We start from the raw sequence: 23,079 nt of genomic DNA on the forward strand, positions 1-23,079 counted from the left end.
ATGATGGGGAGATTGCCCCTCATTACAGCTGCTGGAGTGTGCTGGAAAGCTGTGGTGGGGTATTCTGTCCGCTGAGGTTCGTTACAGTGGTACAGTGGTACAGTGGCCTGCAACAGTGACAGCCAGCGCTCTGGTTAGCCGTACAATAGCCGTGCCGCAATGGCGCACCTGCAAGCTCCCTAACGTTAGAAGCTCTGGAACTTCAACCGCCATCGTCACACTCGTCACTCCAGAGTCAACAAACAAGCCGGCGCCCGCGGGACAACGGAACGATACATCACCTTTTCCCAAATCCCATAATGAGATAGCGCCCTGGAAAATGGACACGCTGCACGCAAAGGCCGAGTGGGAGCGTGTCGGCGAGCGCTGGTTCCGCAAGACGCAGCAGTACACGTCCGTCTTTGACGAGAGCCTGGACCTGGACACGTACATTGTCGCCGGCGCCCCCTACGCAGGCGCACTTGGTACGTTGACAGGCACACCAGCACCCATCCATGCCTTGTATAGCTTCTCTCTCCGCCCACACTGCTGACGATTGAGTCTCCAGCCCTCTGGCCGGACGAGAACAAGCTCCAGGCCCACCAGCCGGGCCAGCCGTCCAAGCCCTCGATAGACATTTACAGCCTCGCCGGCCAGAAGCTCCGCGGCATCGCGTGGGACAAGGGCCCGATCAAGGGGCTGGGCTGGTCCGATGCCGAGACGCTGCTCGTCGTCGCCGCCGACGGTCATGTGCGCTGCTACGACCTGCAGGGCGACTTTAGCCACTTTTCCCTCGGCCACGGCGCCGACAACTATGGCGTGGAATCCTGCCGGTTTGTCCTTCTCTCCTGGATCATGTGCATAGTCGTGCGTGTTGTCGCTGACCGTGAAAACAGCTTCTACAACAGCGGTATGGTGGCCCTGCTCGGCAACAACACCCTCGTCACCGTGGCTTCCTACACGGAGCCGCGCCCGAAGCTGCTCGCCACGCCGCCCGGCGGTGATATTAGCGCATGGGCCATTGTACCGCCGGCGTACACCCTGTCGCGCTCCGTCGAGGTCCTGCTGAGCATTGAGAGCACCGTGTACATTCTCGACGCCGCCGACTGCGAGGACCGCCTGCCCGAGTTTGGTTCGCTGAGCCACATCAGCGTGTCGCCCGACGGCCGCTTCGTCACGCTGTATGCCCGCGACGGCAAGGCACACGTTACGTCGAGCGACCTACAGGATCTCGAGTTTGTGCACGAGTCCGAGTCCAAGACGCCGCCGCAATATGTGGAGTGGTGTGGCTCGGATGCCATCATTGCCTGGGAGGACGAGGTCCATATTATAGGACCAGAAGACCAGTCAGCTTCATATATATACGACACCACACGGGTGCATGTCATCTCTGGTACGCTTTCACTCACTCTTGCCTAGTCTCACTGCTAATGCCGTTCAGAGCCTGATGGCGCCCGTCTAATAACGAATGACTTTTGTGAGTTTCTTGAAAGAGTACCGGATGTCACGATCCAGGCTTTTGGCGCAGCGACAGAGTCGTCGCCGGCATCGATATTACTGGACGCAGTTGGCCAGCTAGAGATGGAGTCACCAAAGGCAGACGACTATATCCAGCTCATCAGACCAAACTTGACAGAGGCAGTCGATACCTGCGTCAATGCCGCTGGGCGTGAGCTTGATACCAACTGGCAGAAACGTCTCCTCAAAGCAGCGTCGTTTGGCAAGTCGGTCCTCGATATATACAACAGCGATGACTTTGTGGACATGTGTACAACGTTGCGAGTGCTAAACGCAGTCCGCTTCTATACAATCGGCCTCCCCATTTCATTTGAACAGTACCAGCATCTCACGCCGGAGCGTCTCATCAACCGGCTTTTGACGCGACACGAGTACCAGCTCGCGCTAAAGATTGCGTCCTACTTAAAGCTGTCTTCAGATAGGATCTATACTCACTGGGCATCCTCCAAGGTCCGCATTGGCACTGAAGACGATGATAGTGTGTGCAGGCTCGTGGTGGAGCGACTCTCAGGCAAACCTGGCATCTCCTTTGAGGAGATTGCTCGTGCCGCACATCACGAAGGGCGTAGCAGACTGGCGACGGAACTGCTGAACCACGAACCCCGCGGTGGCAAGCAGGTGCCCCTTCTGCTCGACATGGAGGAGGATGAACTGGCGCTGGACAAGGCCGTGGACAGTGGAGACACAGACCTGATTCTATTTGTCTTGCAACACTTGAAAAAGAAAACGGCACCCTCGCAATTCTTCCGCATCATCAACTCACGGCCTGTGGCGACGGCGCTCGTCGAGTCATGGGCGCTGCAAAAGCGCGACAACGCTATGCTGAAAGACTTGTACTATCAGGATGACCGTCGCGTCGATGGCGCCAACGTGTTTATCCAAGAGTCACTTCACCAGTCCGATGTACGAACGACGGTAGACAAGCTCTCTCTTGCGGGGAAACTACTGTCTGACGCCAAGGAGGCTGCTGTGGAGGCGCATGCCATTAAAGAAGCGTCGGCGCTGTTGCGGATGCAGGAAGCCCTAGATCGTGATTTAACAGAAAAGTTTTACGGCTTGAGCGTCAATGAGACCATGGCCAAGCTCATCCAACTGGGCTACAACGGGCGAGCTAAGAAGATACAGAGCGAGTTCCGCGTCCCCGACAAGGTGGCGTGGTGGATCCGGTTGAAGGCGCTCATTGCGAAGCGCGAGTGGAACGAGATTGAGGATATCGCCAAGGCCAAGAAGAGCCCCATCGGATGGAAGGTGCGTTGTGTTGCTATATCTTGCGGTATATTCTTGCACTCGGGGAACAATGGTTTGCTAACGTTGAACAAATATAGCCCTTTTACAAGCTCACGCTCCAGGCGGGCAACCCGCGACTGGCGTCGCAGTTTGTGTCCAAGTGCACGGGCCTGGAAACGGGCGAGACGATTGAAATGTACGAGGCGTGCGGCATGCGCGTCAAGGCGGCCGAGGAGGCGGTGCGGCTCAAGGACGCGGCATCGTGGCAGCGACTGCTGGAGCTGGCGGGCCGGGGCACGCAAGAGGGGCGCGAGATTGAGCGCCTGGGAAGCACAGTGTTTAAGTAGAGGCGCCATGTATCCTATGTAAGATGATGAATGACGTTTTTTATCCGATTATGTCCCGGTCTTGTGTGCGATGGAAGGCCTGTGACAGCATGATGGAGATGGTGCTGAACCAGGCATGTCTGCTCTACTGATGCATATTTTGACTCTCGCCTTGGGGTACTTTATTCTGTGCATTGATCATTGAGAAGATGCAGCTCTCTCGGCAGCGCCGTCTTACCATGCTGGACCATTTGCCCACCAGGGTCCGCAAGATGGGCGTTGGCGGGTTAGACGTGGGCGCGCTGGCCGTCACCAACATGTACCACGGATGGCATAGGCAAGAGGACGGATCGCACAGGAGGAGGGTGTCTTCATTGACCTTTGGGACGTAGTTGGAATTGAGTTTGGAATCGTGTACAACCTTGGGTATGAGAAATGAAGTTGCCCAAGGTATCACGACTTGGGGACAACCTGTACGGATTACCAAACACTCAGTTCCGGCGGTTTGTTGTCTCTTTTTCTTGCTCACTTGACTTGTCTCATACATGTAAACCGACCAGCTCTTTGAATTCCCCGTTCATTCTCCCCTCCCGCCTCATTCCTTCCCCCATCGTCTAGAACCTTAGCCGAGACATTCCACGGCTTCCGCTGAACAGCCTAAAGCGTTGCCCCCACCGTTGGCGGCTGATGAGGGGTAATTAAGTTGTGCTTTTGCACTGCTAGCATGAATCAGGCCTTTTTGGCCAGCCTTTCCGGGGGGCGGCCGGCCGTTCTTCCCAGAGGGTAGGACCAGCGTCACACAGGTGTTTGCCGTCATGCCGCATCGCATGCATGCTACACGGTTGCAGGTCTTGGGATTTTTTGTCTTCTTGATCGCGCCCGCGGGATGGCCTTTGATAGTCTACCGCCTGTACAGCGTAGAGGTTTGATTTAATATATTCAATCCATGGCGCGCCGTCTCGTGAGTTGTTCGGCTCGGCGAGAATATGCTCTCTCATCCCTCTCTCGTTTACTCTGCAGGTCAGCTACATCTTTGCTGGCCGTGCCGAGAGTTGGAGCCGTCTACCCATTCTGCTGGTTGGCCCAAACTACCTGCGCGTGTGAGAGAATGGCCAAACGCTAGCAGGGGGGGTGAGAGCATCTCTTGATAGAAGCTCGCCAAGCAAATAGTCCGCCGGTTGCATGGCGTGTCAGGACATGGCAGATTGATCCTAGAGCAGCTGATCATCAGCACTGTAGTTGCATGCCAGTAGATAGATAATAGGTTTACCTGCAATACTACAAGACGGTTTCAATATCCCGCGGAAGAGATGTGCCCTAACTAGCTCTTCTCCGACAACACTCCGTGAACCAGCTCCGCCCCCACCGTCATGCATCCTTCGTCCACGCCAGCAAACGTTTACTAGTAAAGCACCAGCAGCCAAGCACACACACCAGAAGCATGCATGACAACGAATAACAGCATGCATCAAGCATCCGTGGCGCTCTTCACCCCCCGCTAACTAACTTGCAAGTTGGAGCTGGTGGCATGAGCTGGCTGGATGAGGTGTTTTGGAGCGCTGTCGCCAGATAACCGCCCAGGGTTCTTACGAATATATATCCCCTCCCTCCGACGGATCCCCTCCCAGGATCAAAAAAAAAAAAAAAAGTCATCGATTTTTCCCCTCCTTCTCACTCACAAGCACCTACAACACCAAGGCGCTGGCTGCCTCCACACTCTTTCAGACGGCATCCAGTGTTTGGGAAGAGTCAGTCGCGATATACCGCCTACCCCATCTCCATCCCCCTCTCCTACATACTTCCAGCGGGTGTCCAACACATTCAACACCCACACACACACCTCCCTTACATACCTCCGAGGTTGATTGTTGCTGGCAGCCGTGTGACAGAAGCTTACGCCCAACCAAAAAGAGATGAGAACTCAGCGGGCCAGAGCTGCCCTCAAACACATCAGATTGCCCGCTCCATCACACAAGTCGTTTCCATGGCACAGCCTGCCGACTCTTTTCTCGCCCACATGGGCGGGCCTGCCTCCGACATCCTGCCATCTCACTATGACACGGACCTTAATCTGGGCAACAACACCGACCAAGACCTCGCCGGCCTCTTCGCCAGCCTGCCCATGGGCTATCGCTATGCATCCTCCATCGCCTCGTCCGACTGCACCGGTGACGGCCGCGAAGACACCCGCCGCCCGCGCTTCCAGCCGTCCGAGTGCGGCGACAGCACCACCACCGCCAGCTCCGTTTCGTACGACGCAGACGGCCGCGACGTCTTCAGCGTCCGCGGCGGCCGCGGCGGCGGCCATGGCTCCATCTTTAGCAACCTTCACGACGCCAAGACGGCCGCGTCGATAACCGAGGCCGAGTCTATGGCCCAGCGCGCCATGGACGCCGCGCTGCTCGGCGCCGTCGACGAGCTGCCTGAGATTGTCACCGTCGAGTTCCCGGCGCCGTCCAACATTGTCCACCCCCATCACTGGAACAACATTGGCGTGGACCAGTCGCCCACCGGCCTGCAGGCGTCATCGGCCACGGCTATGGCATCGTGGAACGCCTCCTCCCCCGGCGCCCGGTCTACCACCACCAGCTTGGACGCCACCGAGGTCGTGGCACACCTGCCCTGCGAGTTTGCGCGGTACAAGGGCTGTACACTCACGTTTCCACTGCACCGGTCCGAGGCGGGCATCGGCGCCTGGGCCGACCACATGGCCAAGACGCACATGGCCTACCGGATGCCCAGGATTTCGGGGTGCTGGTTCTGCGACGAAAAGTTTCCCATCCACCACGACGACTACGCCAAGGACCGCGTCGCCGTCGACGTGTACAATCGCCGCTTGAAGCACATTGCCCGGCACTATCTCCGCCAGGGCCCGCAGGATGTGGCGAACCCGCGTCCCGATACCGACTTTGAGGCGCACCTGATCGCAAATGGTATATTGGATGTCCCGGCAGGTCATCAGCCAAGAGTCCCCTCAGGCAATGACTTGCGTCCGCCCATGCAAGACCACACCAAACTAAAAAAGCGCATCCGGAGTGCCCGGTCCGAAGTGCACATCATCACGGAGAGGGCGCCGCGCCATAACGGGAGAGGCAGGTTGCAAGCTCGGCAGGTAACACACTACGAGTAATGGCCAAGCAGGCTAGTGTGACAGGTAGTCGAGAATTTGTTTGAATCAAGACCACGCTGCCGACGAGTAGTTGGACGTGGTCATTCCGGGCTTTGTTAGCATGTGGGATCGGCGTTTCTTTTCTTATCCCGACACGGCCTGGCTGCCGCAGTGAAGACGAGGACCGAGCAGCAATGCTGGATAATGCTGCGTCGAATAATGGCCCTCCTCCTCTTGCAGTCAAGCCACGTGTTACCACACCGATTAGCACGGTGTTTTAAGAATAGCCACGGCCTTGGTATCAAAGGCATTATAATTGACAAGGTTGTAGCGTGAAAGCATCAAATAGGTATATGTATTATGTTGGCGTTTTTCCATGCATTCTGTGCATCCGTTGCTGCCTCAGTTTCCGAGAGACACCAATGCGTGCGGTGAACTCGTGCATCCTTGATGTTTTGCTATAGTTCCCTTTGCCTAGGAGCTGCGTGTCGACATTTTTGTATCTGGCATCATATCGTACCCATTTCTCCAAACCAGCAATTTGAACTCCAAGAGTGGGCAGAGCGAGCAGCATCATTTTACGTTGGGCTTGACCAATGCCCTCTTGGGGGCCGCTTGACTTCTCGACAGCGTATATACCCGGCAACGTATAACGCACTTTTCCTGGTGCATGGTATTTGAGAAGCTTCTCGAATCGAGCGCGCCCCTTGGGAGTCAAAGCGGCTTTAAAAGCTTTGGTGTGGCTGGCTAGTAACGGTAGTACATGCAGTCCATTCCGGCGGTCACACGAGTTGAGTCGAATCCAAAAGCGTCCATCCCAAAGCAAGGCCGATTTCCAAGTCTTCCAGGTTGGGTCACTCGGTGCTTCCCACGGGAGCGGGGTGGGACTTGACACCCATCTAGGGCGTTCGATTGTAGTTTCTGGTTTTGCAGTTACTTCACGGAGGTAATTGGAGGAGAATGGCGTCCGGGATATGGACCATCGGGTCGACTTGTAGCTTGGCACTGGTTCAAATTGCACACCAGCAATGGAGAACGCCTTGCGGCCCGCGCCTCCAAGCTCAACAGTATTTGCATCAGTATATAAGAAAGGAAAGAGACGCCTGACTGTATTTTCAAGATTCGAGATCGGGGGGAGGTGTTTGTCAGGGGTCACGAAGCTTATCAACTTGCGTGTAATGGTGGCGGCAAGCAGTCGCTGCCTTCCGAGCCGAGCCTCATCTCTGGCTGTCTGGTTGTGACGTCCGTTCATAGCCCTTCCAATTTTGAGCAGAGGTAAATCCACGAGTAGCGACCCAACATTTGGATCAAAGTCGACTATAGTCCTTTGGTGGCGTATAATGCGTGACGCCTCATTTTCCTCGTTGTGAACCCTTTGTCTCGAACGCTCGGCCAAGGCCAGGATTGAGGGCTTCTGAAGGGCTCGTGGGAGCTCGTAATCTCTGCATATCTTCCGTAGGGCGTTGCGTGTTGTCAACGTTGCATCAACATTTGTGCCATCTTCAAACCAAGGCACGCGATTCGCCTCGCAAGTAGCAATAAGTCTTGCCTTGTCGAACTCCAGTAACGGTCTGTAGATGGTGATTCCACCATCTTCAACGCTCAATGGTGGCAGGTATGGAAGACTGACATCGAGATCGTGTTGCAGCTGGCCAGGGAGTCGAGCTGATAGATCGTTGATGCCAAGGTATGATCGGAACTGCTCGAAACCAGGGAGCGTGCTTTCCAACTTCAGCCTGTTCCGTAGTGCCCTCATCTCTCGACCAGCTGGGCTAAATTTGAGGAATGGACGTAGGCGCAATTGGTCGTCAACCAAGCCGCTCTTGTAGGCGCCATACATGTCGTAGCATGCAGGAATAGAATTTGCCTTGTGTATGCCCTGCAGACCACGATAGCCATGACCAGAAAGTAATCGCATAAGTATTGTTTCGTATTGATCGTCTCTATGGTGCCCAAAAAAGAGGCTCATGACATTCTGCTTCAAGAAGAGGGAGCCCAAGGCGCGGTATCGAAGAGTCCTCGCCATGCTCTCGATGTTCGGTTGCTTGCTTGGGACAACATCTGGTCCCAGATGGTCTGACCAATTAATTCGGAGAACGAGCGCTCTCAATCCAAGGTGTCTGACATTCGCGGCTACTTTGGCTGCCTCTGCTGTGCTCTCGGGTCGCAAACGGTGATCAACAGTGACGGCGAGGACATCGTGAACCGGGTTATCGGCGATGTGCTGCGACTTGTATGTCTTAATGTAGTGCGAGAAAAGATATGCCAATGCCATGGAATCAACTCCTCCGCTAACGGCAAGGCCTTGAAGTCCGTTAGTGCCGAAACTCGGTTGTTGAGATGAAATGCCTTACCGATGGGCCGCCTTCGCGCAAGCCGCACATTGGGGAAGCGCGGCTTGCATGTTGCTAGAATTGCTTCACGAAATTCTGATACTGTAACAGGTCGTACGACACTGTTGAAAACGGGCGTAATCCCACTCATTCCATCGTGGGTTGACCAGATGCCCACCAGGTGATGTCAATGTAAGGACAAATATTAGTAGGTAGTTTGGCAGTGACGGGCAACTTTCACGGAAGCTTCTGTGGGGCCTGAGGCCTCGCCTCTCTCGAACCGCACACGTCCATGAATTTACATGGTCCGTTTATCTAGGTAACTAATTAGACGGCGAAAAGTGATTAAACGAAGCTATGTAGGTAGCTTGATGAGGTGAATCAACCGAAAAGAGATGCCGACTTACTGGTGGCAAACGGCGATATCTGGGGACAATTGCCTTGGGACTTGCAACTGCCAGCTGCCAGCCAGCCGGCAACTTTTGAACCACAACACCATGCCATGGAGAAGAAAACATCGCCACTTTCATTCATTTCTTCCTCCATCGTCAGATACCCTCCCCTTCTTAACCACCCACATGCCATTAAGAGCAAACCGCCATCCAACGACTTCTTATCCGTGACTGGTCGGTGATCTCTCCCACTCTCAACGCTAGCGGTAGTGGTCTCGGCGCTCAGCGCTCTCCTCAACGCCGATTCGTCCGCTGCCAATCAACCTGCAGCTGCTAGGCGTTTTTCTGGATGCCTCTCGTGGCGGGGGCGTTAAAACCTATTCCTTCTTGGACGGCCGTGAAGCACCCGACAAGCCTTCAGCGCCTTCAGCCCATTTATCTCCTCGCCCTGCCCACTAGGGGCATGCCGCCTGACGCGACATCCAGCGACAAGGGCCTCTCTGCCTTGCTTTGTTTCATACTTGGCCTGTGACGGAACGGTCGCTATTGGCAGTTGGGAGGGGCTCGTCGTCTGTCGTCTACAACTGAGGACAGTGGGGTGGCACATGGAGAAGCTCTCAGACTCTATTTTCGGCTCTCGTATGTATGGTGCATCGCTCGTTTCTGCTCTCTCATTTCTCGCTCTACTGTTTCATCGCGAAGGCATTCTGCCGCCATACAACCTTACATTTCTGTCCTCTTTGGCCGACTCATCGCCAGACTTTGGACATTGCTGGGCCTCCCACAACTGACCAGATCGAGTCTCGTGCAGCCTGTCACAAGGCATAGCCAGCTAAACACACCTGCATGTCACCGCGAAATCGACACAACGCGACGTGAGCACCGTCGCCTGTGGCAACTTGACAGGAAAACGCATCGTCCCTTCCACACTCTGCCATCGTGTCGCATTTACCTCACTCTTCCCACGGTGCTTTTTCTATTGCGCCATCGGCTCTACCCTACCCGCACCAATGGTGTCGCAACCAGACCCGACGGCGCAGTATAATCTACAGCATCGCCACGGCCACGGCAATTCATCTGCTGCCTCTGCTATCCCGTCCCGGCACAGCGGCCAGACAAGCTCGCGTTCGAAGCGATACAATCGCTCGCATGCCGGCGGCGAATCCTATGCGCCCCTCAACGAATTTCCAGTCTTTACGCAGTCCGGCGAGGTCGAGATAATAATTACAGCTGGGCCGCTCGAAAACCGATATCTTCTTCACCGAGAAATTCTCACTCGCTGCAGTGGTTTTTTTGAAGCCAGCACATCGGAGGAATGGTCTCGCGTTCAGGGTCCGGATCCCTCTAAACCCAAAGTTCGTCGGCTCGCAGCAGGGAATGAAGTCGCCTGTGTCAATCCAAACGGCTCCGTCTTGAGCCAAGCCGACTCGTCCACCGGTGCTGGTCAACCCGCTGCCGTTTCTATCTGTGGCAATAAACGATGGCGCTATGAACTAGATCCCGGTCGTGGGGATGACGATATCCCGATGCTGGTTCAGAAGGATCCGGGGAACGCCGATGCCGTGCAGCCTGCGCATCAGTCAATATTCGCGACTCCCAAACCAGGGTCTAGCTATGGCCCTGATTCGGGACCTCTAAGCAGATCGCGTCACAGCAATTCGCAGCCACGCGCCGTACCCCCCGCTGCGAAAGGTCATCGATCCTCTTTCTCCCAGTCTCTCGCCAATCTTAGCTTGACGTCACAACCGCGATCGCGAGCTCGAGGTAACAATACAGTCATCGTCGCCGTTCCAGAGGAAGAAGATCTCGTCCGCGATTACGATAATTTATTTCGTATTTTCTACAACTACCCGCCTCTTCTTGATGGTGTCAATGTCGCGGATGCTTATATCCAGTGCAAACGCCTCCTCAGCTTGGCCGATCAGTATGATTCGCTAGCCGTCGTCGGGCCCCGGGTCGATCATCACTTATTGCAGTTTCAAGCTCGCTTGTGGAAACAAATCGCCAAATACCCCGTGTCCTACCTGCGCGTGGGCTACTTGTCCCGCTCAAAGGTCATCTTCCAGGAGGCTCTCGTTCACGTAGTTGGTCAATGGCCTGTTGGCGAACGCAGTCTGCGTGCATCCATGCCGGAGTCTGTTCTGGATCTCATCGAGGACAAGGTGGACGATCTCGAGTTTACGGTCAGCCGCGTCGAGCGCCGGCTGTTTCGCCTAACCCTGCTAGATTCTCGCGGGGACCGTGTCACACCCGCTTCAAGTTACTTGGACTGGCTCGCAGTGAGTTACTTTCGACAGTGGCTTACTGACAATACCTCGCCACCACCGCCGTCCAGGCGGACAGCCGATAATCAAAAGTCCTCGTCGGCATTAGCGAACAGTGGTGCCTTTGCACCGCTCCCTGCGCTAGGAGCCCTTGGCCGTGCATTTCGCACGCTGGCGGGAAGACCGACGGCATACCTTGCACACAGCGAGTGCAAAGACTTTCTCAAACGGACGCCCGAACTATATAGTCGCGATCATCTACGGCGCTTTGAGAAGCGATTGGACGAGCTCAAAGCCATGGCCAGAGAAATCGTAGCCCCGTTGATGGGGAGCAGTCTGGAACTGGACCTCGCTGCTGGCACCGCAGGCGGAAAACCACCAAGCGATGGGATACGATATTTGACGTGCACTTCGGTGCGAGAGAGGGATTTACCTTGGTCGCCGGGCGACTAGGACAGAATGAATGATTGGTGACGCAGTTATGAATCACAATGTAACGACTAATGGTGTTTTTTTTCCTTTTGCTCCTAATAGATGGATGCGATGGCTAGTTGTGTTTGGAAACCTACGAGATGGGCTCGTTTAGCATATACCCATATATACGTCTCCTGAATGTCATTAAGCTTTGTTCCTTTTTATTGTTTTCAGGTCGATGTTTGGCCTTGATGTTGCATAGGTACCAAAAGATGATATAGGTAAGAAATTTTAAGAGTATGATAGAAATGGTATGAGGTGAAGTCAATCGTGAAGAGTCACCGACTACCTGTGGGGCCATGGAATCTACCTAGCGGTAACAACTCTTGTGCTTCTTTGACAACTTACTTTTGACTCAGTCAACACGTCAAAATGGCGTCCAGCAACAAAAGCCTCCATTTCTCGGACAGCTTTGTCATCAGCTGCGGAACCATTACCGTCGATACCGCCACGTCCCAGGTGCTCATCATCCGCCACCGCGAGACCAACGAGTTCCATCTCCCCAAGGGCCGCAAAGACGTGCACGAGTCCCTGCGCGATGCTGCGCTGCGCGAGACCTGGGAGGAGACGGGCGTGCGCGCGCAGCTTCTTCCCGTCCCCATCACCACACGCGCCACCGCTGCTGCTGCTGCTGCACCGAGCTCGTCCGTGACGGAACCCCTGGCCGTCTCGCAGCGCGTCACCGAGGGTGTGCGGAAGATCATCTTTTGGTTTGTGGCAGCGGCAGACTCGACGGCGGTGCGGGACGAGGGCACGCAGCAAGAGGGCGAGGACTTTGAGGCGCTCTGGGTAGGATGGGACGAGGTTCGCGCAATGTTGACGTTTGAGGACGATGGGCGGATCGCCGAGGCGGGGATCGCGGCAGCAGCCAAAACGGTGTAGCTTTTTGCTTAAAGAATGTCGGAAATGCGTACCGGGACTCTCGTCGAGAGGCTTTATGCTGCATAGCAGAAACCAATACTAGTCACGCATTTTCACGTTGGTCCCTGGCACAACGTCACACCATTCTGTCAAGCTTCCATCGGGTCATACCCAGCGAGTGTTGAAGCTATCTCTGTTACCCCTACAGTCTCGCTTCACTTATTTCCTCCGGCCTACAGTCCAAATGGCAGGGGCGGAAGATGCCGCTGAGCCTAAACCTCGTCGTGGTATGTCTAGCCTGCCAGGCAAGACTTTGGCACCCCAAAATAACACCAAATCATGCATGTACAACACTTAGCGAGGGGCCGGGCGTGACGCTCTTGAAGTCTCACCAGATAAAGCCCAACGTTATACGAGGACAACAAAAATGACTTCAACCTAATCTGTACGCGTCTGATCCACTAGGCTCGTCCTGTATTTGTTCTCATGATACCTTCTATCTTCTTATGGATTCTTCCATCATCATCATTATCACTCCACAATATCCAACAGACCTACCTGAATGCAGCGCTTTCCATTCTCCCGAGTTTTCTCAAAATGGCCCTTATCAACTTCGAGAGCCATGCTTGGCTACCCAACCTCCCACTCGATGTCGTGCTCCTTATTGCGGATCGGTTGAACAAACAAGACCAATTTTTGCTGGCAGGTTCCTGCAACAACATTTGCGAGATGCTAGCGAGATTTTATCTTCGACCCGATCGATCGGGAATCGAGTTTGCGTCTTGGGTTGTCAGCAGCGAGGCTCGAGACGTGGCTCAACAACACTCCCCGTATTCCCCCAGGAACACTTGAAAAGTGGCGTCAGACTCCTCGTCCCAAGTCAGGATATTACGCCAAGAAAATTAAGGATGATGAGGACATCCAGGGCAAGATTGCGGCTTCTACGATTGACGCAGCTTTACTGCTTGCCGCCAAGAGACATAAGGAAGCCATGGTGCGAACAATAATGGAACACGGTAAACATCTGTTGATGGATGTTGATAGTGGACTTGGGGCTGAGGTTTCGAAATCGACATTCGAGATGTTATTGAGGGACGGAGCCGACCCCCAGTCTTGCGCCGAACCCCTCATTGGGAGTGTGAAGCGAGGAGAAGTCGAGTTCACAGAGATGTTGCTGGGCTGTGGAATGAAGATGGGCATGACGTCGAGCGCAACGCCAGATACAGCGGTGTATTGGGCCGCCCGCCAATCCGATACAACTATCTTGAAGGTCTTGGCCGAAAGAAAAGCACAACTAAAGGCAGCTTGCTCCTCAAAGGATCATTTCCTAGGCGTACCGCCAGAGGAGCAGTGTACGCCGCTTTATGCAGCGGCCTGCGTTGCTCCAACTACCTCGTGTCTGGAGTTCCTGCTCGAAAATGAGTATCTGATACCGTCGACGGAAGGTGCTATTCCTCAGTATCTTCTCGGACATCTTGTTCGCGGCGGTTACTTTCCAGCCGGACCCATCTTTGGAATTCGTAAGCCCTTTCTTACGGAGGAAAAGGGGCTCGAGTCTATGAAACTTCTTTTGAAATTTGGTCTCAGTCCCGATGCCAAGTGCGGCATGAATGGAGAGCTTCGTGTAAGTCTCCTCGGCTATGCTACAGGTAGGAAGAAGAACAAGTTCGTGGAACTGCTACTTGAGAAAGGTGCCAGCCTGGAGATTGAAGGCTACATATCACCATTGTCAGTAGCCCTCGAAGAAAACAATATCCAAGCAGCCGAGCTCCTCCTCACGGCCCACCACAAGAAGAATTTGGACCTGCCTTACGATGTGCTCTGGTACGACTCAGTTTATTCCTCAATGAAAAAAATATCCAAGCGGCTTCTGGACGCCATCAAAAGGGAATATTCTCTCGACCTCCCAGAGAGCACTGGAGTCCGGGCTTCAAAACGGCGAGAGTACACACATCGTGTTGTAAAACTATTGTCACGAGCGAGAAAGGACACCACTCCTTGTGGCAGTCAATTGGGGAGAGTGGGACATGGCGAAGATTCTAATCAAGAATGGTGCGGGTGAAAACCAAGGGAATGACTTAGCAGACACTGCCATCAAGATTGCGGTACGTCGAGGCGACATGGTTCTCTACGCGCGCCATTGAGCAGCTGGCCATTATCATCTTGGTACTTTCCACCAGAGTTTTCAAGGAGTCTGGCCTTCCGAAATGGTTTCTTTCCAGACTCCCTGGCTTTCCGAGACTCTCTAGTCGTAACAGACTCCCTGGCTTTCCGACAAGGTTTCCTTCTAGACTCTCTAGTCGTTCTAGACTTTCTAGGCTTTCTGGACTTTCTAGACTTTCTAGACTAAGTAAATGCAAGGCCGGGTACTTTGACTACACGATGAGTGATGTATGAACGAGTCCGTCATGATTTATTTTCTGTTTTGTACCAGTTAAAGTCCTATTTAGGCCATCTATAGTAGTTGCTCAAGTAGGTAGAATTTATTACTCTCAAAAGGTACGCCAAGTTTCGGAAAACAGAGAAATGCACATATCTACATATTTGGCAATATATTTTCCATTTACGATCCTTTGTTGTAATTGAGTTGTTGTCGGCGTAAATACTCTTGAGAGCTCTAGGGTGGAAGCCTTCATGTTGGGTACGGCGACTAGTGGCACCTGACGTCGACGCTACTTATGTTGAGACGTTCACGGCAACGGATCCCTCCCAAAGCAAGACAAAGCTGCAACACCTCTACTGCTCAAACGTTGCCTTTCAAGAATTCGTCGTCTACCTGCCCAAGAGCTCCCGCCAGCTACCTACAATCACGCCTTCCGCCCCCATACTAATGCTCGTCGATCCGAGGTAGCCCAGGCTGACCAGCTTCGGAGCTCGCCCTCCCCGCCCGCCATGCTCTCTGCATTTACGGCGCGGCCAATCATTGAGCTGCGGCCGCGCGACAAATCCAAGATTGAAACAATTCTTGCCCACGGTGCGTTTTGTCCAAGAGGCCCAGACGCGATGGCGTCGGCAGCTGGCGGGGACGTCACCGCACCCCCCAAGTCGAGGCTAACCAGCGTGTACTCCTAGGCGATCGCATTCTTGTCGGGCTCAACAGCGGCGCGCTTCGAATATATAGACTCAACGAGCCGATTCCGGTCATCGAAAACGGACACGCTGGCAACAACTCCTTATCGAGCAGCCTCCCACCGAACAGCAGCGACCACCAGCCGCGCCCATCCTCGCGCGGCTCCGCACGACCGACCGACCTCTTGCGCGAAGTCGAAAAATTCTCTACGCGCGCCATTGAGCAGCTGGCCATTATCAAGGAAGCCAATACAATCGTGTCGCTCTCCAACTACCATGTGTCGCTTCACGATCTGCAGACCTACGAGCTCATCGAGACGCTCGACAAGACCAAGAATGCGTCGGGCTTCGCCGTCACGTCAAACATTGTCAAGGACCCGGACACGGGCATCCCCGAAATCATCTCCCGACTCGCTGTTTCCGTCAAGAGGCGCCTGCTTCTCTGGAGCTGGCACGAGTGCGAACTCGGCGGCGACACCGCCGAAGTGGTGCTTGCCGAGTCGATCCGCAGTGTGACGTGGGCGAGTGCCACCAAGGTCGTCTGCGGCATGAATGGCGGATACGTCATGGTCGATGCGCTCACCCATGAGATAGAAGATATCACTGGGCCTGGCACAGTAGGCGCCGCCGGACAAAGCAGCCGCTTCGGCGCCGTCAGCAGTGCCGGCATGGGCTACATGGGTCTGGGCGGATACATGCCAAAACCGCTGGCGTCCAAGCTAGCGGACGGTGAGGTTCTTCTCGCAAAGGACATCAATACGCTATTTATCGATGACACGGGCAAGCCACTAAACCAGCGGCAGATTCCTTGGGGGACAGCGCCAGAGTCTATCGGCTATTCATACCCATACATTGTGGCTCTGCAGCCTCCAGCAAAGGGGTCACTTGAAGTACGAAATCCGGATACCCTTTCGCTGCTACAAACAATATCGCTCCCTGGTGCAGCCCAGCTATACTTTCCGCCCCCAAACGTAAGCCTAGCACATGCTGGCAAGGGTTTCCACATCTCTAGTGAACGATGTGTCTGGAAAATGGGCGCGACGGATTATGACGCGCAAGTCAAGGAGCTGGTTGATGCCGGTAACTACGACGAAGCCATCAGTGTCCTGAATCTGCTAGAGGACGCGCTGCTAAAAAGCAAGATGGAGACGCTGAGAGAGGTCAAGATGCAAAAGGCAGAGATACTCTTTGGCGAGAAGAAATATCGCAAGGCAATGGACCTGTTCAATGAGGATAATGTCCACGCACCACCAGAACGGGTGCTGGCCTTGTATCCGCCCGTGATCTCAGGCGAGCTCTCGAAATGGGCTGGCAAGGAAGAACCCAAGTCTAGCGATGCTGACGGCGCTACACCCCGGGTCAGCGCCGAAACGCAGCGTAAATCCGAGGACGCTGGCGAGAGCACCTCTGCAGTCGGCCGTTTCGCGGGCTACTTTATGGGATCTCAGCGGAGGACGGCCGCCGACGCCGCGTCGATCATTTCGGTGAAGAGGGAAGCTTCCGATGCCACGGATGACAAAGATTCGGCAAACTCGGCAGCATCAGCGGACAAGCCTCTTGAAGGTAAAGACTTGATGAAGGCTGTCCTTGAGCTGAACGGATACCTGGCCGGCACGCGAGCACGTTTGCAGCGCGTCATTGATCCCGCCACCGGACTTCTCAAGCCCAGAGACTCGGCACCAGGGGAAGATGCGACCGACCGTTTTCTGCGCATGGGCCAAAACGAAAGCGAAGCGCAGCTCCAAGAGAAGCTGCAAGGCACGTTTCGCCTCGTGGACACGACGCTGTTCCGCGCCTACATGCTCTCCCAGCCGTCGCTCGCCAGCTCCCTCTTTCGCATCCCCAACTTTTGCGACCCGGACGTGGTCCACGAGAAGCTCGTCGAGCAGGACCGGTACAACGAGCTCATCGACTTCTTCCACGGCAAGAAGCTGCACAAGCAGGCCCTGGCGCTGCTGGTGCGGTTCGGCGCCGCGGCCAAGCCCGACGCGCGCGCGCCGGCGCTGCTGCACGGCCCGAACCGCACCATCCAGTACCTGCAGACGATGCCCTCGTCGGAGACGGACCTGATACTCGAGCATGCCGCGTGGACGCTGCGCGCCAGTCCGGCGTTTGCCATGGAGATTTTCACAGGCGACACGGAAAACGCGGAGACGCTGCCGCGGGCGCGCGTCGCCGCCTTTTTGCAGACGATTGAGCCCGCGCTCGAGCGGCAGTACCTCGAGCACGTCGTCATGGAGCTCGAGGACGCGACGCCGGACCTGCACAACAGGCTCGTCGAGCTCTACATTTCGGCGCTCGAGAACATGCAGCACGGCGATGACGAGTGGGAGCCGCTGATGGGGCGCTTCATCAAGTTTCTGCAGGCGCCGAACCCCGTGTACAGTCTCGGCAAGGCGTTTTCCACGATTCCGAGAAATGGTTAGTAGAAGTGCCCTGCGCAAAACAAACATAAGAGGGCTAGGCTTGATGCTGACAAGAAATAGATCCGTTCTTTTACGAGGCGCAGGCTGTGGTGCTCAGCAACATGGGACAGCATAAACAGGCCTTGGAGATTTTTGTCTTCAAGATGCAAAACTATGCCAAGGCAGAAGAGTACGTTGGCGTGATCTCAAACGGCACTGCATTCATTGCCGGGCTAACTCCGTCTAGATACTGTAATCGTATTCAACGCCAAGCTCCTACGCCAGCTCCTCATGATGCATCCGACGACGAAGATGGAGACGACGCGCCCTCCATCTACCACACGCTGCTCTCCCTATATCTCCAACCGCCGTCGCCGCACAAATCGCAGCTAGCGCCGGCGCTCGACCTCCTCTCCAAGCACGGCGCGCGCCTCCCCGCGGCGTCGTCGCTGAGCCTCATCCCCGACGACCTGCCGGTGCGGGCGCTCGAGTCGTACTTTGGCGGGCGCATCCGGGCGGCCAACAGCATGGTGCACGAGGCGCAGGTGGTGGCGGCCCTGCGCAAGGCCGAGGGCATCGCCGTCGCCGCGGAGCTGCACGTGGGTACTGCAGGCAAGCTGGCGGGACGCAACAGGCACGTGGCGATTACCGACGAGAAGCTGTGCGTCGTCTGCCATCGGCGGCTGGGTGGCGGCATGCGCGTCGGCGGCGGCAGCGTGGTGGCGGTGCTCCCGGATAACACGGTTGTGCACTGGGGGTGTCTGAGCAGCATGGGAGGGGACCAGCGATCAAAGACGCCGAGCTGGGCCCGGCACTAGTAGGTTGTCTCTCTGCTGCTGCCGTTGGTGTTTGTTGAAGAAGAAGCAGAGCGCCGCGATGCGATGTCATGTCGCCGCAAAGTAAATACCCCGCGCCGTTTGTTGTACCATATGTGTCCGCCTTTCCTTGCCCTCCCCCCCCAATCCTCTAGCATAGTCATAGCTATTCCCGACGAATACACATAAATACGCCCCCCCCCCAAAGATCGCGTCCGTTATTGCCGTAATGCATCTGCTCAGTCCTCCCCTTCCTGCACGTCCTCGCCATAGTTTTCCTCCTCCTTGGCGTCGTCGCCGGCCGCGGCAGCCGCGCCCGCGTCCCGCGCCTTGTCCTCTTCCATGCGCGCCGTGAGCTCCTTGTTGATGGTGGCCTGGGCCTCGCCGACGGCGGCTCGCAGCGCGCCGAGGTACGCCGTCTTGTCGTCGTCGGAGAGGGGCAGCGTGCTGGAGAGGGCAAAGGCGTCGTTGGTGGGGGAGGCGTAGGTGGCCGTCAGGGTGGTTGGCTGAGACATGTTGAGGTTGGACTCTGTTGACAGTAATCGGAAGATGGGAACTCTCTTCTTTCGATCTTGTGTAGGAAACAGGGCGTCGAACGTTTGCTGTCTTGGGGGGAGATTCGAGGTTGAAGATTGCCTTTTGGCGGAGTCGGGTCGTTTTTATTTTAGTGTCTCATGGCCGGCGCGGGGTTCAGACAATGGTCCATGCCACCCGCCCACAAAAGGCCCAAGCTCCCTGTAAGTGCGCTAGGGTGGGACAAGTACGTACAGGTAGGTACCTAGAGGTAGGTACCTATTCAACGAGATGGCATTTCACGAGCTTCTTGTGCTCGACGGAATATATCCAGAATATCAATTCTAGTAGAATTGGCTTCTGTGACTACCTTTTTGCTCCTTGCCGAGGTAGATGCCCATGTCGCGGCGGTGGCTCAGCTCAGGCCTCATTCTCCAGGATCTGGGCCGGGGAAGGGTCCCTCACCAGCTGGGCGTCGTCCGACCCTGTCCTAGCGACACCAAGTCGTGTTGAGCTAGAGCCTCGTCCTGACGTTGCTGTGTTTGCCTTGCTCCAGCTGCATACCTAGGTACCTACTACCTACACAGCGCCAAGTTACATCAACCAATCCCTTCAAACAAGCATCCGTCGCTTCCTGCTCCCATCTCTCCGTCGCAAGTCTTCATCAGCGGAGTCATCCAACGCCTTGTCTCATCCAACGACTGGTTCCTCCGATCGCACTCTGTAGCCCCGCCGACGAAACTCTTGGCCCTCGCCCGTCTTCGCCCACCACCAAATGCCCTCGGAGGGCGAGCAGCCCAACCAGCTTCTTTCCATCCGCTGCAACGCGCGCTGATCGTCTAATGGGCGCTACTGCCCGACCCAAGATGTAACCGGAGTTGACATCGACCGACCAATCGTTACGAAAAGACCACCAAGCTTCCTGCCTGCGAACCCAATGCCGCCTGCGCAGGGACCCGGAGCGCCCACGTCCGGCCGTCATGGTCGGCCGCCAGGCAGCTTCTCGCCGCTGACGTCGGCCTCCAACACCACTGCGTCTCCGTCGGCCTCATCCTCTGCCGCCGCCGCCAGCGCCGCCCTACACAACAGGCAGCAGCAGCAGCAGCAGCAGCAGCAGCAGCAACAGAAACAACAGCGTCCCGTCTCGCTCTCCCGTCGACCGCCGCCGCCTCTCCGGCTCGATTCGTCCTTCTCCGAAGAGAGCGCCAGTAACGCTGCCGCCACCGCCGCCGCCCTCTCCTCGACCGGGGCGCCCTCGATCACTGTCAACAAGCCGCGCCAGCGAGTCGCCTCGCCGGCTACACCCATATACTCCCAGTTCACCTCGCACACCAATAACAGCAGCTCCAGTCTGGCCAGCTTCTCTTTCTCGCGCCCGAATCCCGGCTCACCGCGCGTCGTCACCCACGGCTCGCCGTCCACACAGCACAAGACGGAGTCGCGGAAGCATGCCGCCACGCAAGGCATGTTTGAGCCGTCGCTGCCGTCCACGACAATGTCCAATCTATCGCACGTCGGTATGCCGCAGCAGGGCGCCCTGTCCGCGAGCCAGATTGCGGCCCAAGCTGCCGTCATGTCCCATCAAAACATCACGCACAACCGCCAGCGGTCGCAAACCGTGCCATTTCCGGGCGAGAGCAATGACGGCCCGCGAAGAGGCAGCGGCAGCCGCATCCCGACCAACCCACCCACGCTTAGCCTGACCGAGGCCAGCGCGCCGCGCGATAGCGGCTTTGGCCCCCCAGGCGGACTGGGCATCAGCACGGCATCTTCCGCGGCCACTACTGCGGCCAATGTCGTATTTCCCAGGTCCGGGCATAGCTCGCCCCGTGACGCCCATTCGCCGCAGCCCGCCCTGCCTCTGCCACCGCCCATACCCGCCGCGCTCGCGGACAAGCCGCTTTCGAAGTCGGAAAAGGCCAAGGCCAAGCTCTTCTCGCGGCCTGTCAAAATGAGCGCGGCCAAGTCCGACGGCAAAGACAAGGCGCTTCCGAGCCCCAGCAAGATTGGGTCCGCCTTGTCGGCGCTCCAGCGCGGCAACTTTAGCACCACCAGCCTGGCCGAGTCGACGGCCCATTCTCTGTACAGCTTGACAAACTCGTCCTCGGCCACGATCCGGCCCGCGGACTCGGCCAATGTGGAAGAAAAGGGCAAGGAGAAACGGCACCACTTCCTCTCCCGGCAGAAACAAAAGCTCAAGGACGAGTATCACCTGCCGTTATCATCCGCCGCCAGCAACTCGCGGCCCTCGGACCCCAGTGCGCCAAGCAGTCTATACAACTTTCATCTGCCCTCCAGTGTCGGCCTTTCGACGTCGGGCTTTTCCAAAGCAAGGAAGGAGAAGAAGTACGGCGAGCGGTCCGACAGTCGGCAAGACAATGAATCGTCGTTGAACCTTGCTGGTGACCTCACTGGTACGGTTCCGTTCCCGTCACTCTCGCAACAAAGCACCTTGTACGATACGTCCGAGTCTGCGCGACTCGGCCTCAAGGCGCCCTCTTCTGTGGATGAAGCTTGGCCGTACTTGAAATCTCTCTTGGTTGTCGTATTTCAGGGCGAAGATTTGCGTTTGCCAGTGGAAGACATTAACCGCATCGTACAGATGCACATTCAATACTGCATCCATAAGCGATCGCCGCTGAGCATGCTCGACGACTTGCGAGAGCTGTTCGCCAAGGGTTTCTCTACACTAGATCACACGCTTCGCCAAGCGCCGGAAGACAGGTTCATTCCGACGCTCGTTGAGTTGTGGCTTTTTACGTTCACGTCGATCCTGCCCTATCTGCAGGCTGTGTTTGTGCCGCTCGAGCTCGAAGTGGCTGGTCGTGGCACCATCCTCACCTATGAGCAAGCTCGCGACTTTTGGGGCTCACTATCCGCAACCACAGATCAGACTGCGAAGCCAACACCAGCAACCGTCATCTTTGACATACGAAGACTGGTTCTCGCTGCCTACCGCGATAATGTCATACTGCCGCGCTACGAGACGCTCAAGAGCATCTTTTCACGCCTATCCCTCGAATTCCTACCCGCTTCCTTTGCCAACATGGCCATGTCGTCACCTTCAGACTCGGCCGCCATGTCCGCCTCGCCGCCCGAATATTTCCCGCCCCTGATGCGTCCCGGCACCGCCATGTCGCACGAGCTGTCGGTGGGCTCCTACAACTCCAACGGCACGACGCTCCTGGGCGACGACCGCGGCTCCGCGTCGGGCGGACGCAGCCGCGCCGTCAGCAACGTCTCCTACGGCAGCAGCGGCAGCGGGGGCGGTGCCGCGCAACACGGCGGCCTGCGGCCGTTTACCCCGTCGTCGAGCGCTGCGCAACAGCCGGTGCTCAGCAGCGTGCGCGAGCAAAACGTCGAGGACTCGAAGCAGGTGACGGACATGGTCGGCCGCATGCTGCAGTGCATGAGCGTGCTGGCCAGCCTGGTCGGGGCCGGCGGCGACGACGACGTCGCCGAGGCTGACGCCGATAGGAAAATGGCGGAGCTGTGCCGTATGCTCAAGCTCAACTGGCTGGGCCGCGGCCGCACTGGCAGGAACAGGCGTGGCATCGTGGGCGGACGCGTGCGCAGGGACGAGGTTAGAGAGGAGCTGCGCGTTGCGTGAGGACAGTGCGGGATGTAGGGACTATGGTATGGTATGCATGTTTATGAAGACGGCGTTGTATGATGGCTTGGGAACAAACAGGGTTTGGATTGGGCGTTTATAGGTGGCATGCGAAGATGGTTCGATTTGTAGAGCGTTCTGCGTCTGGTTTGTGAGGTAAATGTTACATATGAAACTCAATGCA

General features: G+C 56.3%; 6 protein-coding genes across 6 annotated transcripts; 4 read left to right on the plus strand and 2 right to left on the minus strand.

Moving 5' to 3' along the window:
* Nucleotides 1-319: 319 nt before the first annotated feature.
* CCM_06783 (vacuolar protein sorting vps16) lies at nt 320-3,071 on the plus strand (the record flags this gene model as incomplete). Its single annotated transcript, XM_006671921.1, has 4 exons — nt 320-464; nt 548-1,372; nt 1,421-2,745; nt 2,823-3,071. The coding sequence occupies 4 exons, from the start codon at nt 320-322 to the stop codon at nt 3,069-3,071; spliced, it is 2,544 nt and encodes an 847-aa protein (XP_006671984.1).
* Nucleotides 3,072-6,517: 3,446 nt separating this feature from the next.
* CCM_06784 (PP-loop family protein) lies at nt 6,518-9,038 on the minus strand (the record flags this gene model as incomplete). The annotated part of the gene is made up of 3 exons (XM_006671922.1): nt 6,518-8,463; nt 8,514-8,594; nt 8,900-9,038. The coding sequence occupies 3 exons, from the start codon at nt 9,036-9,038 to the stop codon at nt 6,518-6,520; spliced, it is 2,166 nt and encodes a 721-aa protein (XP_006671985.1).
* Nucleotides 9,039-9,894: 856 nt separating this feature from the next.
* CCM_06785 (uncharacterized protein) lies at nt 9,895-11,601 on the plus strand (the record flags this gene model as incomplete). Its single annotated transcript, XM_006671923.1, has 1 exon — nt 9,895-11,601. The coding sequence occupies one exon, from the start codon at nt 9,895-9,897 to the stop codon at nt 11,599-11,601; it is 1,707 nt and encodes a 568-aa protein (XP_006671986.1).
* A 393-nt stretch (nt 11,602-11,994) lies between these two features.
* Nucleotides 11,995-18,775, plus strand: CCM_06786 (AvaB protein; the record flags this gene model as incomplete). Its single annotated transcript, XM_006671924.1, has 9 exons — nt 11,995-12,498; nt 12,587-12,770; nt 13,052-13,189; nt 13,224-14,427; nt 14,471-14,588; nt 14,934-14,955; nt 15,170-15,527; nt 15,605-17,973; nt 18,039-18,775. 9 exons carry the CDS (start codon nt 11,995-11,997, stop codon nt 18,773-18,775), a joined length of 5,634 nt encoding a protein of 1,877 aa, XP_006671987.1.
* Nucleotides 18,776-19,011: 236 nt separating this feature from the next.
* Nucleotides 19,012-19,287, minus strand: CCM_06787 (Gon7; the record flags this gene model as incomplete). Its single annotated transcript, XM_006671925.1, has 1 exon — nt 19,012-19,287. One exon carries the CDS (start codon nt 19,285-19,287, stop codon nt 19,012-19,014), a length of 276 nt encoding a protein of 91 aa, XP_006671988.1.
* Nucleotides 19,288-20,222: 935 nt separating this feature from the next.
* On the plus strand, nt 20,223-22,895 carry CCM_06788 (HbrB-like protein; the record flags this gene model as incomplete). Its single annotated transcript, XM_006671926.1, has 1 exon — nt 20,223-22,895. One exon carries the CDS (start codon nt 20,223-20,225, stop codon nt 22,893-22,895), a length of 2,673 nt encoding a protein of 890 aa, XP_006671989.1.
* Nucleotides 22,896-23,079: the final 184 nt, after the last annotated feature.

This window comes from Cordyceps militaris, assembly GCF_000225605.1.
Source record: "Cordyceps militaris CM01 unplaced genomic scaffold CCM_S00005, whole genome shotgun sequence".
Taxonomy (NCBI): domain Eukaryota; kingdom Fungi; phylum Ascomycota; class Sordariomycetes; order Hypocreales; family Cordycipitaceae; genus Cordyceps; species Cordyceps militaris.